The sequence below is a fragment of the Eretmochelys imbricata genome, chromosome 11, assembly GCF_965152235.1.
Source record: "Eretmochelys imbricata isolate rEreImb1 chromosome 11, rEreImb1.hap1, whole genome shotgun sequence".
NCBI classification, from domain to species: domain Eukaryota; kingdom Metazoa; phylum Chordata; order Testudines; family Cheloniidae; genus Eretmochelys; species Eretmochelys imbricata.
In genome coordinates this window covers 18,872,209-18,891,377 of record NC_135582.1, presented here as the reverse complement: position 1 = coordinate 18,891,377, position 19,169 = coordinate 18,872,209, and the positions used below count along the sequence as shown (strand labels likewise).

Here is a 19,169-nt window from a genome sequence, read left to right as displayed (position 1 = left end):
TACAAACAGAACTCTTAAGCTGTGCTATTTTACTGGCATCAAATACATACAAGTTTCAGCTTGGATAGCCAGAAAAGCTCACCCAACCTTACAAATCTAAACTAACTCCTTTCCACACTAAGTTGTCATAATTCAATTTCCCCCTGACTCTTAGTTGTTTATCATAACTCAATTTCCCCCTCTAACCAGGGCATGGTTAGGCCTTAGTGAGAATGGGAATTTATTTACTCCCACAAAAAGTCCAATTTTAAATACATTTTTAAAATGTCATACTTTATAATACCTAATATCATTGTAGTTACATTGTGGCTGTGTTTCTTGATAGCCTTCATATTACACATAAATTAATGGTAATTATAGGTTACTATACAACTAAAGTGCTTACTACTACTTCGGTTTCATACTTAATGCATGTATTTTTAGAATCTAGATAATTAACATACTAATTACCGTCAATGTAGCTCAACTTCTGGTTACATGAATTAGTACATATGACAGGCCACAGATAACTGAGCCTTGGGCAAGCCATAAGAAAAGGAGCTGTATGCATAGACAAAAAACTTTAGGCTGACAGAACTGAGTACGTATATAGACAGTTTTGTGAGGTAGCAATAGGCAAATCTGCAGATCTAAGATATCTGGGACAAAGTAGAAAGTTCAGAGTCAGAGGTTACCCCAGTATTATAAGATGCTGGATGCAACTGGGAAGTTTAATTCAAGGAAGGAAATAAAGATAATAAAAGTTGTTTGAACAGATATTCCATATGCTCAAAAACAGCACTTCTATCTAAAATTTTTAGCTGAAAGAAGTTTAGTTGGTCAATACAGACATGAAAGGTGGCAGGGAAGAAGTGGTTCAAGGTTTTAAACATATAAGTGTATTAGAAGTGGCCAAGATATAGTACGAAACCCATAGATTATATATATTTATATTTATATAACTCTATAAATTATCTGAGGTGGGTAGAATCTATAAGAAACCACTGCATCCCCAGTAACGTTAGCAGGCACTTAAGTGAATTTAACCAATCAAAGTCTTTTCTCATTTGCAGTACCTGAAGTACTGCCTCATAAGCAAAGGTACTCTGAAATATAAGGAATTAGAGAAGACATCTTTTTGACTTGGAAAAACAGGGAAATTGTTATTACACATTTCTGCAGAGCCCATTATTGTTTTATCTGGGTGCTCTGTAGAATAACTCTTTCTTATACAGATCAAAGGGCGATGTATCAGCACAAGGGGTAGTTTTTGATTTATTGGTAGTATCTAATTAACAGCCTTAACACATGGTGATATACGGTGATAGAGTAGACAATATCCTGGGGCAGTTACAGATTGAAACAGGCTACCTGGATATGGAAATACAGATGTTTCCTGGAGCTGTGAGGTTTTAACTATACCTACTCATAACCCATATTCTACAGCACCTGTATAAACTCTAAATACATGTAGAATAGGATCAGGTATCCTGGCCTAAATTTTCAAGTGACTAGTAATTTTGGGTGCCTTAGTTTGTAAGTGACCAACTCGAAATACCACATAAAGACCTGACTGTAAAGAGTTTGTGTCTGAAGTTGGGCTCTCAAAACCACTGGTCACTTTTGAAAGTTTAAGCCCTTGTGTCTCAGCCTGCTCATTTCTTTGACCCAAAAGAAAATAATCTACTTCTGGAGTTCAACCTACCTGGCCACACAGAAATTGTGACAATACAAGTTAATTATAAGAGTAAAAGTAATAGCTATGATTAAAAATGACTTAGAAGGAAAAGATGAACAAAGAGGAGACGAAGAAATGTAGTCTTGTGGGACTTTGTAGAAGAGAGATCCAATCACAGAAGAAGAATAGCCCATTACCAGAACCAGGAGGAGGAATTTGATAAATATAAAGTAGCTCAAGTCATCAGGATGTGATATTTGTCTGGCACCTGTTACCTTCAATCACAAATGATTATATATAGAAAAATCATCATCATGCTGTCCCTCCTCAGTTATGGTATCTCAAAATCAAAAAGGGACAGCAGAAAAATACAACAGTGTCAATACTTTCTAAATATTCATTTGTAGCCCTTTGTACATCACAATTTCTAAATTAAACATTTTCAGACTTACTTCTCAAATGTCCCTCCACTTGAGGGATGCCATTCATTTTTGTTCCAAAGTTATCAACTCTCACACAAGTTTGGTGCCCCCTTACAGTTACAAATCAGTTAAATTAACAAAAAAAGACAAAATAAAGAATAAGGAGACTGTGGTTTACAGGATGAGTTATTTATACTAATGGGTCAAGTGAATATGGTGAATAACTTATTTGCATTTTTCATTTTGGATCTTTTTATATACCATGTTCCCCATTTAGGCCTTTGCACCTTGAGAGAAGTAGAGTTGAAAGAATAATTTAAAAAAAAAAAGTAAATGCACACAAGGCACAGTGGAGAAAAATCCATTTTTAAAAATTTAAATAGGATTTTTATTATTTTGGGATTCAGGTAATAATAAGTTTTTCTTTTAAAAATAAACTGTTTAAAATCGGAATTTAATACAAAACCTGTTAAGGCCTAAACTTAGTGCAATCTCTTAAAACATTTCAATAAAAAACAAATAAGCTGAATCCATTAGTGTCTACCTAAAACTCAGAGTTAAAAGCTGCTTTTTATATATAGAAAGGATACGGGGAAAATCTTCTAAATTTCTGAGGTCAAGCTTTGTAAATATGGCACAATAGGTCATCTACCTTTAAGGACTTGATTCTGTGGGAGACCCAGAAGCTGTGCTCCCAGACGCAAGCGATTAGCACAGTAACTGAGGAGAGACTCTCATTTTCAAGAGACTTAGACAAGTAGGAACTTAAGCTCCAACCACTTTCACACAGGCATATCTGAAAATTTTCCCAGCCTGACCTGAAATAATCATTTTAATTCACTGACTTCAGTTAATTAACTGACTACAGTTAATCCTTCTGGTTAACATATCATTTAGTTGTAAATGTGAAAAATGTTTAGATAAGAAGTTTATGTACCCAACACATTCAAGGTCATTTTGTTCTGTGTGTTTAATTAAATTTCAGTTACAATTCTAATGCAGTTCGACTGAAATCATGAGCAAAAAGTTTATTTAGTAAACACAGTGTGTCATTCATCATTTTTAATACACCAAAAATGTACCATTAATAAGTTATATATATAATTGTTTAAATAAGCGTATACAGTTATAGTGTACCCTCCAAAGTATCAAAAAGATGTAGCAAATTTAGTTGGTGAATGCAACTTTCTTTAGAAAACCACTGAAGTACAAATGGAAAAGTTGATTACAGTTGATGATTTAAATCAAGGCTTTCCACTTGGTGATTTAAATGAGTCATCCCTGACTCAAAGGAGGGTATAATGATTTCAGCTAATGACCACATGCCACATTTAAAGAACAATCACAGTTCTTCACATTGGGACTGCTACAAAGTTGTACAAATTGAAAGATATTTCTTCACAATTAGCAAATATTGCTTTACTGAGACTTCAATATCTGACAGTACCTGCAGTTTCCTTTAACACCCATAAGCACATGAAGTAGTGAAAAAATTCTGCAAACCTGTCTGCTGTGCTGGCTGTGGCAGTGGTGGGTTTTGCTGTGTGTTGTAATGGACAGAAGTAACTGGTCGATATTGTTGATTGGAGTGTGGATATTGGCCTGGAGCACAATAACAAGCTGGCATCTAAAAAGGAGCAACATTTTGGAGATTCACATTTTTAGGTTTATAAAAGGCAGAGTGCAAAAACACTGAATGCTGAAAGAATTACAAAATAAAGGCAATTCTATTTTCGTCGGGTCATACCAAAGTAAGTAGCTGCTTTGTTTGAGTTTCTCAGCACCCACATAGGGGCATTAAAGAAAAAGATGATGGTTAGGATTCCTAGGCCAGTCTTCACAGCAAAAATTTTAAAAGTAGACATTAAAACTAAGCAAAATAAAATATGTGCAGAGTATGAGAATATATAAAATTTATATTTGATTAGGTTAAATTTGGTTATATTTAATTTAAAAATATCACTATTAATGATACTATGTACTTCCTAAACTCTAATTTTCTAAGTCTTTAAGAGTTACCCGTGGATAGGCATGAAGCTGGGACAATTGCTCATTCCCCAAGTAAACGGAAGCCACTGACTTCAAACCACAGAATTAAGAAAATCAAATTTACTAACCAAGTCCATTGAAATATAAAATGTTCACCAATGGTGTCAAGGATATTCTCTTAAATATCTCTGAGAATAAAATATAAAGCCTTTGTACCTGTGGTAGAGGTTGCTGCATATATCCCTGTTGCTGCAGCACTTGCTGGTTGACAGGATGGCTGGATGCAGAATAGTTGGGAGTAGGGACTGGTTGACCTTGTGGAGGTGGCAGAGTTGGGGCTGTTGCTATGATATAGCCAGACTGTTGCGTGGGTTGAAGGACTACAGTGGACTGGAACATGGTGGGGTGAGGATCAGCACCATCAGCAGATGACTGGCGGGCAAGACTCATATGGCTAAACTGTGATCCAAGGTTGTCTTGCTATAATAAAAAAGGATAACAAACATTACATTCACAAACATTCAAACTGGGAAGAGTATAGTTACTCAATAAATTCTTCAGTAAGTGAAAAATTAAAACATGCACCTGTGCAATGACCATATGTTAAAACACTAAAAAAGAATGACAAGGCAAGCTTCAGAACAAAAATAGACAGTGTGCTAAGAACAGTGCAGTAATTATTCAAGGTTAATTGTGGAGAAGTTACACACAAACAGAGAGAAACTAAAAAGGTTTAACATCTTATGCTAGAAACAGATTTTCTTTCATAAAGGAGGCTATCTTTCATAAGAGTTAAATATAGAATTGCCATGAATTAGAATCAAACAATTTAAACTATGTCAATAACTTTTCAGATGTAATTCCAAATGGGAGGTTAAAATGTTTAACTAATCAAAACAGGATGCATATAGCTTTGCCGTATTTAAGAAAAAAATCTGATTTTCTAGAGATTGAGTTAATAATGCTACTAGTCTTGAATAAGAAAGACTGTCCATTAATCTAAGAGTATATAATACTGCTAATATGATACCAAGATCAACGGCTAATCCTCAAAATAGGCACAAATGTTCAGTTCTGCGTGAGTCCATGGTGTAGTCTTATTTATTATTTGTATGTATTATGGTAACATCTACAAACCTCAGTCAAGGATTGGGGCCCATTGTGCTAGGCACGGCCAGTGCCCAGTAATGTTCTGAGTCCTTCATTATTGTAATCCCAAGCACTTTTTCTACAGTTTATACTGGGGTCTGGAAATAGTACTCATTGCTAACAGTTGTATTTGGTGTATCATCCAACAGTAATATGGCGATCATCATTCCAAAGAATATGGGCAATCACTAATATTACATCTTTTGCTAATCAGTAAGCTTCAATTCACACCTTAAATCTGGACTTTCCAAAAGGCAATAGAACACAGAAGTACTATGCCACAGCTATATTATGGCCACCTGGCCCTCCTCAGTTCGTCCTGAGGAAGATCATATGGCTGATATGTACACTCTTCACGAGCTAAGGAGATAAAGTATTTGGAAAACCATCTGCATTGTATACAAATATTTTCTTTACTTTTTCTGACTTCTGTATTTTGCGGAACTACATCCTGTTTTTCATGATGAAATACTTTTTTCTGAATGCTGAGGGTATGTCTAATGAAACCATTAGCAGTTTTCAATTGCACTTAAGAAAATTACTTGTTATACGTTCACAAGCAAATTTTTAGCTCTTTACTTGCCACGATAAGCCAATTTGGGCTTTTAGTACATTGACTTAGGTCCTAAAGATGGCTTACTGACTCAACTATCCAGCTTAGCCCTTAGTTTTTAGGTATAACATCTCAATGTCTGCTTTTAAAAATAACTAACAGAGGAAAGTTGGTTCATAAGGAGACTGAAACATGAATTCTTATACTTATCCACCAAAAACTCGTACTGTGTAGGCGGAGGCAGTGCAAGTTACCTAAACTCTGAGCTGTAGAGTTTACCCTAGAGCCAGGGTCAGCAACCTGTGGCACGCACATCAAAGGTGGCAGATGAGCTGATTTTCACTGGCACACTGCTGCCAGTCAGGGTCCCGGCCACCAGTCCCGCTCAGCCCAGTGCTGGCCTGGGTGAACGGAACCCTAGGCTGGCAGCGTGCTGAGTGGGGCCAGTGACCGGGACCCTGGCTGCCAGGAGCTGTCGGACAGAACCCGAGACCGGCAGCGGGCTGAGCCACTCAGCCTGCCGCCAGTCTGGGGTTCTGTCCACCACCCCACTCAGCCCGCTGATGGTCTGGAGTTCCAGCCGCCAGCCCCTTGCCAGCCAGGGTCTCAGCCGCCGGCACCGCTCAGCCTGCGGCCAGCCGGAATGAACGGAACCCCAGGCTGGCAGCAGCTGAGCAGGGCTGGCGGCCAGGACCTGGGCTGGCAGGAGCCAGAGGAGCCACTGACGGTCTGGGGTTCTGTCCATCATCCAGCTCAGCCCACTGACGGTCTGGAGTTTCAACCGCTGGCCCTTTGCCAGCCAAGGTCCCGGCCATCGGCCCCGCTCAGCCTACTGCCAGCCTGGGATACCAGCCGGCGGCCACGCTCACCTCGCGGCTGGTCTGGGGTTCCAGCCACCCTGCCCCCTGACAGCCAGGGTCCGAGCCTCTGGCCCTGCTCAGCCCTCCCGCTGGCTTGGGGTACCGGCAGCCAGCCCAGGGCTCTGCTCCTGGCCTGGGCCCAGCGCTCTGCAGTCCTTATCAAAAATTACACTACAATTAGCTTAAAAACTTGAAAAGTTAAACTTTAAAACTTTGTATATTGCAGTAATCGTTAAAAAATGTATAATGTTAATAAACACATATGTTTGATGAAACAAAGCAGTTGTACTTATGTGCCTGTGCTTAATTTGTGTTTTCAATAATTTACCTTCTAAAAAAATCTCGCATGTCTTGCACCCGCAGAAAGGGCATCTTGCACCCCCAGGGGGTGTGTGCACCACCAGTGTGTGCAAGAACCACTGCACTAAACTGATAAGATCTGCACTTTAATTTTAAATGAAGCTTCTGAAACATTTTAAAAACCTTGTTTACTTTACATACAACAATAGTTTAGTTATATAATATAGACTTAGAGAGACCTTCTAAAATCGTTAAAATGTATTACCGGCACGTGAAACCTTAAATTAGAGTGAATAAATGAAGACTCAGCACACCACTTCTGAAAGGTTGCCAACCCCTGCCCTAGAGAGCTGATATAGTAATTGAATCCCCATGGGCCATTTAACCTGCTGTCTTTTTGATGATACTACCAATAAAGAGGCAAACATAACTGTCTTTTTAGGAGTTATCGATATCTATAATCTAGATTCTTGACTGAGACCATCACCCATTTCACGGTGCTGAATGAGTACTAGCCATCAGACAGTACCGAATATAGGATGCTACCAGAACAGCCTGCATTTGAACCAGTGATCCATAGGTGAACGGCTTTGCATCTGTTACTAATCTTCACTGCGTGTCACCAGTCTATGCTTTAATAAAGCCTAAACATAAATCAGACAAACGGATTGAATAACTGATGGAACAATCAAAAAAAATTCAGAGTGCAGTTATTTTCTTCCTTCAAAACTGTACACCCAAATATAGGTAACAGTACTTACTCAAGTGATTATAATTATACACAGCTTAATGAAATAAGATGAATATCTACATTCTTTATTAGAGAAATGGGCATCTGCGCTATTCCAGCACTATTAATCAAAATATTAGCTATATATAAAACTACAAATAAATTAAAAGTAGGTAGTTACTGAATAATAGAAACATGCATTAGAATGACAAAGCAGAGGTATGGGAGCCAGGAGACCTTCAGTTCTAACCCAGGCTCTGATTCAGATTCCAGCCTTGGACAAGTGACTTATCTCCATCATGTTTTGACTTCCCTATGCTAAACTGGTGAAATGATACATACTTATCTCATAGGCGTATTGTATTACTTAGCTCTGGTCTACACTACGGAGTTTAGGTTCAATTTAGCAGCGTTAGGTCAATTTAACCCTGCACCCGTCCAGATGACAAAGCCATTTTTGTCGACTTAAAGGGCTCTTAAAATCAATTTCTGTACTCCCCAACAAGGGGATTAGCGCCAAAATCGACATCGTCGGGTCAAATTTGGGGTAGTGTGGACGCAATTCGACACTATTGGCCTCTGGGAGCTATCCCAGAGTGCTCCATTGTGACCGCTCTGGACAGCGCTTTCAACTCAGATGCACTAGCCAGGTACACAGGAAAAGCACTGGGAACTTTTGAATTTCATTTCCTGTTTGGCCAGCGTGGCGTGACCATGCAGAGCTCATCAGCAGAGGTGACCATGCAGTCCCAGAATCGAAAAAGAGCTCCAGCATGGACCGAACAGGAGGTACTGGATCTGATCGCTGTGTGGGGAGAGGAATCCGTGCTATCAGAACTCTGTTCCAAAAAATGAAATGCCAAAATATTTGAAAAAAATCTCCAAGGACATGAAGGACAGAGGCTATAACAGGGACCCGCAGCAGTGCCATGTGAAAATTAAGGAGCTCAGGCAAGGCTACCAAACAACCAAAACAGGCAAACGGCTGCTCCAGGTCAGAACCCCAGACATGCCTCTTCTATGATGGGCTGCATGCAATTCTAGGTGGTGCCCCTACCACAACCCCAGCCCTGTACGTGGACTCCTGCAATGGGGGAGTCTCATGCAACAGGGATGAGGATTTTGGGGACGAGGAAGATGATGATGAGAAGGATGAAACCGTTCTCCCCGACAGGCCGGAACTGTTTATCACCTTGGATCCAATACTCCCTCAACCCTTCCAAGGCGGGCTCCTGGACCTTGAAGGCAGAGAAGGCACCTCTGGTGAGTGTACCTTTGTAAATACAATACATGGTTTAAAAGCAAGCGTGTTTAATGATTAATTTTCCCTGAAGACTTGGGATACATTCGCGGCCAGTACAGCTACTGGAGAAGTCTGTTAACGTGTCTGGGGATGGAGCGGAAATCCTCCAGGGACATCTCATTGAAGCTCTCCTGGTTGTACTCCCAAAGCCTTTGCAAAAGGTTTCTGGGGAGGGCAGCCTTATTCTGTCCTCCATGATAGGACACTTTACCACGCCAGGCCAGTAGACTGTAGTCTGCAATCATTGCACAACAAAGCATGGCAGCGTATGGTCCCAGTGTTTGCTGGCATTCAAGCAACATCCATTCTTTATTTCTCTCTGTTATCCTCAGGAGAGTGATATCATTCATGGTCACCTGGTTGAAATAGGGGAATTTTATTAAGGGGACATTCAAAGGTGGCTTATCCTGCTGGGCTGTTTGCCTGTGGCTGAAAAGAAATCATCCCAGCTTTTAGCCATGCGGTGTCAGTGTGTGTGTGTGGGGGGGGGGGGGCTGTTCACGCTGAGCTCTTCGTGTTTGGCTGGCAGGGATCTTCCCTGATACTAGTCACGTGGTGGGAGGAGGGGTGAAGCGATCATCCCAGAGAATTGGGTGTGGGGGGTTTAGTTGGGTTTGTGCTGCACGTTAACCCGAAAACTGCAGCCCCTCCTTTTAAATGGCCAACCCAACGGGTACTTGGTATGGGAAAGGAGGGCGCTGCTGTTTGAAACCATTCACCATGAAAGAGTCTACCCATTTTTCTCTAAAATTTGTCTTTTTTTCCTCCCGCAGCTGCAAACATTTCAATGCTCCCCCTATAATCTCCATCCCAGAGGCTAGTGCAGATAAGAAGGCGAAAAAACCGCACTCACAATGAAATGTTCTCTGAGCTCACGCAGACCTCCCGCACTGAAAGAGCTCAGCAGAATGCATGGAGGCAGACAACTGCAGAGTCCAGGAAAGCAGAAAATGAACACGAGGAGAGGTGGCGGGAGCAAGATGATAGGTGGCGGTAGCGTGATGAGAGGAGGCAGGAGGCAATGCTGAGGTAACTGGATGATCAAACGGATATGCTCCGGCGTATGGCTGAGCTGCAGGAAAGGCAGCATGAGCACAGACTGCCGCTGCAGCCGCTGTGTAACTGCCTGCCTTCCTCCCAAGTTCCATAGCCTCCTCACCCAGACGCCCAAGAACGTGGTGGGGGAGCCCCCCCTCGGGGCACCCAACCACTCCACCCCAAGCAACAGAACGCTGGCATTCAATAAGTTTTGAAGTGCAGTGTGGCCTTGTCCTTCCCTGCTCCCCCACCCCTCCTGGGCTACCTTGGCAGTTATCCCCCCATTTGTGTGATAAATTAATAAAGAATGCATGAATGTGAAGCAACAATGACTTTATTGCCTCTGCAAGCAGTGATCAAAGCGGGGAGGGCAGTTGGCTTACAGGGAAGTAGAGTGAACCAAAGGAGCGGGTTTTCATCAAGGAGAAACAAAAAGAACTGTCACACCATAGCCTGGCCAGTCATGAAACTGGTTTTCAAAGCTTCTCTGATGTGTAGCGCACCCTGCTGTGCTCTTCTAATTCCCCTGGTGTCTGGCTGTGTGTAATCAGTGGCCAGGCGATTTGCCTCAACCTCCTACCCCGCCATAAATGTCTCCCCCTTATTCTCACAGATATTGTGGAGCACACAGCAAGCAGTAATAATGATGGGAATATTGGTTTTGCTGAGGTCTAACGAAGTCAGTAAACTGCGCCAGCGACCCTTTAAACGTCCAAATGCACATTCTATCACCATTCTGCACTTGCTCAGCCTATAGTTGAACAGCTCCTTACTACTGTCCAGTGTGCCTGCGTATGGCTTCATGAGCCATGGCATTAAGGGGTAGGCTGGGTCCCCAAGGATAACTATCGGCATTTCAACATCCCCAACAGTTATATTCTGGTCTGGGAAGTAAGTCTCTTCCTGCAGTTGTTCAAACAGACCAGAGTTCCTGAAGATGCGAGCATCATGTACCTTTCCCGGCCATCCCACAATGATGTTGGTGAAACGTCCCTTGTGATCCATCAGTCATTGCAGCACCATTGAAAAGTACCCCTTGCGGTTTATGTACTGGCTGCCAAGGTGGTCCAGTCCCAAGATAGGGACATGCATTCCATCTATCGCCCCACCACAGTTAGGGAACCCCATTGTAGCAAAGCCATCTACTATGACCTGCACATTTCCCCAGAGTCCCTTGATAGCAGCAGCTCAGTGATTGCGTTGGCTACTTGGTTCACAGCCACCCCCAGAGTAGAACTGCCCACTCCAAATTGATTCCCGACTGACCGGTAGCTGTCTGGCGTTGCAAGCTTCCAGAGGGCTATTGCCACTCGCTTGTGAACTGTGAGGGCTTCTCTCATCTTGGTGTTCTTGCACTTCAGAGTAGAAAAAAGCAAGTCAAAGTTCCATGCAATTGCCCTTACGCCTGCAAAAGTTTCGCAGCACCAGGGAATCATCCCAGACCTGCAACACTATGCGGTCCCACCAGTCTGTCCTTGTTTCCTGGGCCCAGAATCAGCATTCCACTCCATGAACCTGCCCCATTACCACCAGGATGTCCATATTGCCATGGCCCATACTTTGAGAGAAGTCCGTGTCCATGTCCTCATCAATGTCGTCACCGCGCTGCTGTCGCCTCCTCACCTGGTTTTGCAGGTTCTGGTTCTGAACATACTGCAGGATAATGCATGAGGTGTTTACAATGCTCATAACTGCTGCAGTGATCTGAGTGGTCTCCATGCTTGCCGCGGCATGGCGTCTGCAGGAGAGCAGAGTTGCAGCGAAAGCGGTGGATGACAATGGTTAGCAGGCCTACTGCACTGTCTGCTGCCAGCAGCACTAGGACACAACAGCAGTGGTGTCAGTGAGCTGAGCAGGCTGCATGCTTGCCATAGTACGGCGTCTGTAGGAGAGCAGGAAAGCAGAGTTGCAGCGGAAGCGGTGGCTGACGACCTGCGAGGTGGATTCAGGAGAGCAGAGTTGCAGCGGAAGCGGGAGCCCATGACAGCCAACATGGAGAAATTTGCTATCAAGCCAAGAGCAGGAGAGCAGAGTTGCAGCAGAAGCTGTGGTTCAATGACGATGGTTAACAGTCCTACTGCACTGTCTGCTGAAAGCAGTATGGCGTCCACACGGAAAAAAGGCGCAAAACCATTGTCTGCCGTTGCTTTCACAGAGGGAAGGGCGACTGATGACATGTACCTAAAACCACCCGCGACAATGTTTTTGTCCCATCAGGCATTGGGAGCTTAACCCAGAATTCCAATGGGCAGCGGAGAGTGAGGGAACTGTGGGATAGCTACCCACAGTGCAATGCTCCAAAACTCTACGCTAGCCACGGTACTGTGGACACACTCCACCGACTTAATGTGCTTAGTGGGGACACACACAATTGACCATATAAAATCACTTCCTTAAAAACTGACTTCTATAAATTTGACCTAATATCGTAGTGTAGACATACCCTTAATGTTGGTAAAGCACTTCAAAAGTGTAATACATACATTGCAATATACATGACTGCAAATTCAGTCTCTATGCTCTATGCTCACAAATACATCTGTTGCTGACAATGGTTGTCAGCAATGGGTCCTCCTGAACCAATGCTGAAAACAGTTTACCTGCTTATATGGATGGGATACATTATTTTAATTCACTATATGCTTCTGCCAAATCTAAAGAGCACTTTTTGCATCAGTGCTGAAAAAGTTTTTGTCCCATTCATACTGTTTACAATGTCAGTGCATGATGACTGATTACTGACACCTCCCACCACCCACAAGCTTTCAGGTAAGGGAGGAGTTTAGTACCTGAAATGCAGCTGAAATCAAAACACTCATCCTCAACAGAAAAAGCACTTGTAATGTTTTGATGAATCTCTCCCTCACTTTAGAGGTAATAATAATAATAATAATAATTTAGACAGTGCTTTACAATTTCAAAGTGCTGTACAAAACAAACCAATTATGATGAGGCTGACCTACAAGACAACAATCAAAAGTCTCCTAACTTGAATGTGTGGTGTGGGGAGTACACCCAGGGAACTGGGGAGAAGAAAAAGACAATGGAAACCTAAGAACTTCAATGCCAATATCAGCAAAGGGCTCCCAATATTGCTACGTAACAGGAGGGGGGTACCCCCCCCCCGAAAAAAACAGAAAAAGACTTTAAAAACAGTGAGTAAGAAGCTACTATTTAAAAGGGAAGGTGAAAAATTAAGGTGGTGAAGGATATTAACAGCCGCTACATCTGAAACTATATTTAGAGATTTAAAATAAAAATAAAGTATTTTACATCACCCTGCTTTTATTAGCATACTTGAATGAACATTCACTGTTTCAGTCTCATTCTGGTACATTTATAGGAGACTATCTCCCCCACTAGTGTGCATATATGTCTACGCTTATTAAGTAATAGTATGTAATATAATTTTACATACACTGTATACCACATACCCTATTTATTAGATTACTACTATATATAATTAACACCCCTAGATTTTTTTTTTAAACTGAATATACATTACTAAATGTATTTCGCACCATTTTAGTGAATTTCCCTTGTTATGACTAACAGACCACATCAGCCATCAAGATATCCAGAGCAGTCTCCCTGCAAAATATCTGGAATCCCCAGCTCCAGTTTACCTGCTTGCCAGTCAACCTCATCCCTTAACTCTGGCATCAACAGAAGCATACCTGCTCACCCACCTCCTGTGAAACCTAACACTCTAGGCCTCAATCTCAGGGCTGGCATCTGAAGAGGCTGTGCTGGTAAGGAGAGCTAGCCAGTGCATCTGACGGTACACCTTGAGCTCTCCTTTTCATTGGGCAAGAATGTTGGGGAAATATGAGGCATAGTGGAGCTCTTCCTACTGCTCTGGCAAAGAGGCTAAAACTAGGTGCCATACAAAAACAACAAAAGGGGCTAAGGGAGGGAAAGCAAACAGAGAAAGCAACAGCTGAGAAGGAGGAGAAGGAAAAGAGAAAAATCAAGGGATATAATAAAATAAATATTGACTGGCTATTGGAGCAACAGTATTGAAAATATATATATCTATATATATCTATATATCTCCATTGTGTATACCGCCCTCAAATGTCACGTAGCGTGCAAGGATCTTAGGAACTGGTTTCCCCTCTGGGTACTATTTTACTGCAATTGACATTGCAACCAGTCAGTGTGTGTGTTACACACACACACACACACACTTTTCACCCATGCAGAGAAGAGATGAATAGAAGATATAGTACCACAGTATATTGCTGGGTAGATGAGACTGGCAGGAGCGGGGGTGGATAAGAGACTGCAGAGTATTGAACAGGCTGTGAAGAAGACTGCAGAAACCGGATAGGCTGAAGAAGTAACAGTTTTATATAAACAGTTAATACCAGAGAAGAAGGAAAAAAAAAAAAAAAAAAAAAAAAACCTGAGTAAACTGAGGTATTTTGCAATAGCAAGACAATATAATTTAACAGAAAATTTGAAAAACTTCATATAGTAAGAACTAATGTGTTTTTACATATATCTATGTCCTATCAAGAGGGACATTTTGCTTATTATTAAATACTGTAATAAACTATGACAAAGCAGCAAACTAAGTATAATTTAAACATAGATAATTTTGCTACTTTCAATAGTTACATGTAAACCATTTTTGTTTTAAAGTATGTATATACAGTTTAAATACATATTTCAGTTTTTAAATCCAGAACTAAGCAAGTACAAAAAACAAATCAAAACATGCCATTTTATTATTGAGCAAAAGGTGCATTTTGAAATACAACTGAATTTACCACTCCTAAAATCTTATATTCATAGTAGGGGCACCAAAAATACCAAAGATTTACCACCACTAACAACATTTGCCATATGTGACTAATATGGTATATAAATGCAAGATTATTGTGTTACAGCAGCAAGCCTGTAGGGGATGGGATAATTATGGAGAAGGCAACGACAGCTCTTGGGAAGAGGAAAGAAAATACATGCATGCTGTATTGCTCTTGTACATCCCATACTAATAATAGGAAGTACAGATGAGTCTGACCAGTTTCAAGAAGACTTAACTCTGTAGGCTGCAGAGCTTAAGCTCTAGTGTAGATGCAGCTTGAGCACACAGAACAGAAGATTTAACACAAGGAAAATAGACCAAGATGACGGTGAAGGTAAAAGGCCCATGAATAACTTTTCAACGAGTTTGAGCAAGGTTGTGCGTCACTACCTAAAGCTGGTGAGGCAAGAGCCTGTACTTAGATGCTAGGAATCACTGCTGTAAAAGTAGAACTATTTTATGGGGGTTTGGGTCAGGCTTAAAGTGGTCTGTTAGCTTCCTTTAACACAAGAATAGGAGGTTAAAATAGATCCAATTCTTTAGTGTTATTATACATGACTATGAAATGTACAAATTAATCCTTTGAAAGTGTCATGAGGTCATTTCATGACTTAAATTAAGAGATTTGGGACAGGGACTGGAAAAGAAAGGGAATGTAGCTCTCCATGTGAAAATGAAATAATTAGTCTAATATACAGTATAGGGAGAGGGCAGAAAGATAGAGAGTTTGGCCCTTGTTAAATGTTTACCATTTGAGCCCTGGTGCAGTTACTTTCTTTCTGCTAAGCAATAACAGTGGTGTTAGTAAGGTGGTGATGCTTGCTACATCCTTGATATCAGAACCTTGACAGTTCTTCTTTACGTTTTTTGTGTGTTTTAGAAAAACGTGACTGCTCTGTCACATAATCTGGAAGACTGGTAGGTCTGGTGATTAAAAAGAATATCCAGTTACATGTATGTGGCTAGTTAATGCTTCTCTTTCAAAAAATTCCACAACAAATCAGTCTACTATTTTCTTATTATTGGATGGTAAGAAGGCTCAGTCAAGCATCGTGTATTTGACATGCACCTGTGATAGGATGTGATTAGCTGCTGGTTGCTGCTGAGGTGGTTGCTGTGGAGGTCCAGGCACTTGGGTCCTAACAGGTTGCTGAAGCATAGGAGGATTATACACAACAGGAGTGCCATCTGGGTTAATGAATGGCTGACCTAGAGTATAGAGAAAAAAAATAAAATAAAAGACACGTTATTTAGGTTGACAGACTGCTATAAATATATTTAAATCCAACGATATCAAAAATAAAGTCTGATAATATAACGTGAGATCTGAACTACTGTATTTTATACTAATTTTTTGTTGTATTACTAAATACTTGCCATTAGAATTAGAACGGCAATTACCAAAGGCCTCATTTGCAAGATTATTTGTAATTAAAAGCCCATATATTTCTGTGATAAATAGTGATCATGTCCAGAAAATAGCTAGTCATTTACCAAAGGCAAATTTATGGACTAAAATGGATGACCAATATTTATTTGTGTCAGTCTTGAAAGATCTTTTTCAATTATATGGACTGAAAAAAGTATAAGGAGAAGAAGAAAATTCATAAAACAGTTTTCTTCTCCTCATATCCCTAAGAAGCAATTTAAAAGTGTCTCCCTTATCAGCTAAAATGCCAGCCAAGATGTATGGTAATGTAGAAAGAGAAATTATTTCTCTTTCCATTAAACAGTAGTTATAATTACATTGCCATTTTTGTCATTAAGAACCTTTTAAAGAGCCATCCTCCCTAAAGTGAATTTATTCAAAACTTTCAGCTGAACTGATATTTAATACTATATTCCCATGAAATATTTGCATCCCCAACATTGAGGCAGCCTGCTAATGTAAGAGAACCAAAAAGTGAAAATGTTTAAAAGCTGACTATAAGTAATAATGAAAATGACTGATATCAATGTTTGAGCTTAGCAAAGACGCAAAAAGGAAACAGAACAGCAAAAACCGGAAAAAATAAAACTAGATCTTAAAACTTATCATAATCTAGGGTTTTATTTGTAACAAATATGTTTACAAAAAAAAATTAACCTGAGAATTTCCATTTAAAGATGAGGGACTGAGAGCCAACTTCCTGTCTCATTTCCCTACATCAGCCTGAGCCTAGCTAGTTTGGTAGTAACAAAAAATTCTCATCATTTCCATATAGTCGAGGCACCCATGTGTGTATATGCTAATGAAATCTTTTCAATTTTACCTGCGGACTGTCACATTCCTCCAAGGATAGAAATTTAGTTTCCACATGAGGATATTTCAGTGAGGGGCATAAGACAGAAGCTAGATTAAGGAGACCAAACACCACATCTCAAATAGGCTACAGAGGTTTGCATAACAAAGGGATGTGGGAAAGGCCCAATGTCCAGTCTAAGGCTATGTCCAGACTAGGAGCTGAGGGTGTGGTTCCCAGTGTGGGTAGACATACTCACGCTAGCTCTCAGTGAACTACCGTATTAAAAACAGTTGCGGTAGCACAGGCAGCAGTGAGCAGCAGCACCGGTTAGCAGTCCCAAATACGAACCCACGGGATTCAGGTGGGTTTGTACTTAGGGCACCTACCCCATTCTACCACTGCCCGTGCTACTGCTGCCACACTATTTTTAGCATGCTAGCTTGATGAAAGCTAGCGTGAGTATGTCTACTGGAGCTGGGAATCACCATCCCAGCTTCAAGTGGATGTAGCTTAAGACTGGGCCCATTCATTTGATATGTTCCAACTATATTTGATTTGGCCTAACACTTCTCCTTCAATCTCAGGGACTGGGGATCCATGGAGATATTCTTCACAGCCTTAGGGAGTCCAGGATTTTTCATTCCCCTTCCCCCCCCCCCCACTTTCTAGGCTGACTAAGATCACTCTTGCTCCCCACTGTGACTAAGAGGGAGAGATGGGGAAAGAGCCTTCTCTGGCTGTCTGGGAAGAGAGAGACAAAGCACACTGACTCTCTCACACTGCTAAGTCTGCAGAAATCACTGTCAGGGAAAGTAAGAACTTAACCTGTGCTCTTTGAACTCTATCTCATGTGAAAAGGCAGAGCTAGAAGAGCCATCACTTCTTCCCAAACTGCCCATGAATATCGGTTATCATCTGGGAACTCATCTGAACAGAATGTTGCTGATATTCATACTGTTCTGGAAGGGTATTAATGTCATTCAACCATTCCTACTGAAGGATCCTTTCCTGTAAACTTATCACATAGGCCTCCAATAGTGAAAGCAAAATTAATGACCGAGAAAAGTATAAATATGTAATTAATGGGCCACACTATTTGAAATCAAGACAGTTTTATAAAATGAATTAAATTTTAGTTCAGGTAGTTTCAGGTACCTGCTCTTAAGTCGTCCTGCCAACTAGTGGGGTTTTACAATCCTTCCCCCACCCCCACTTTTTTATTTATTTATTTTTTAATAAAAAGATTTCTTGGTCTCCAGTTGCTATGTAGAAGACCCACAAACAAAACATAGGAAAACTGACTAACAATACAAAAGCAAAAAGTGAAACCGACCACACACAAAATGCTGTCAAATACACTAAGTAAACAAACTGAAAAAAGAGAAAGTATTTTTCTCTTAAAATTAAAATTATTTATACCAGTAAATACAATAAAACGATGCAAATATAATTTTCAAGTTGATGATGTTCCTTTGAATGTGCAATGTTTGCCCAATTGAGTGATGACTCTGAAAACTTCTACAATCATTAAACCCAGTAAATGCGGGAGGGGTAAGTTGATTGGTAAATCTGAGACATTAGATCCTAGGAATGTAGGCTAACAAAGGGATTATTACACCTTAGTTTGAACTATAGTGTAGCTGTTAGTCCGAACCTGGGCAGGGAAATCGTTATCACCTTGCTAGCAAGAAGTCTGTTTACTTATGGCTCTGGCTAAGACTCTTTCAACTCCAGTATAGATAGAGCCTAAAGTTCTTAATTTTCTGGTGCGAGTGCTTCACCTTGCTATGACAGTGACTGTGGCATAATATAGATGAATGGTCAATAGGAACCACTTATCAACTATGCAACTGTTGTTTTATGACTAGACTAGGGATGCTGCTACAGCATCCAGCCCTAAGATACTAAATATACCATCTTCAGTTTACAATAAGCACCTGGGGCTGGGAAATGCATGCTATTTCCGGGTACTGGTTTCTCAGTTTATAACATGGCTGGCTTTAGCCATTCCTTCCATAAGGCACATACGGAGAAAGATTTAAGTAACTGATACAAGTACTAACAGAACCATGAACGTAAAATGTTTTCTCTAATATGGCTTACCATATTAGCACATGATTTATTTTAAGG

General features: G+C 40.9%; 1 protein-coding gene across 9 annotated transcripts in view; it reads right to left on the bottom strand.

Annotated features, from left to right (window-relative positions):
* R3HDM1 (R3H domain containing 1) overlaps window positions 1–19,169 on the bottom strand; it is a 104,397-nt gene that overhangs the window by 40,721 nt on the left and 44,507 nt on the right. For 8 of the 9 annotated variants that reach the window (XM_077830451.1, XM_077830455.1, XM_077830456.1 and 5 more), the window contains 3 exons: window positions 15,884–16,023; window positions 4,285–4,548; window positions 3,583–3,706 (listed from right to left, as the gene is read on the bottom strand). In XM_077830451.1, the coding sequence (XP_077686577.1) occupies window positions 3,583–3,706; window positions 4,285–4,548; window positions 15,884–16,023 (528 nt within the window). Of the gene's footprint in view, window positions 1–3,582; window positions 3,707–4,284; window positions 4,549–14,236; window positions 14,336–15,883; window positions 16,024–19,169 lie in introns of all 9 variants that reach the window. The other variant, XM_077830460.1, reaches the window with a different exon arrangement.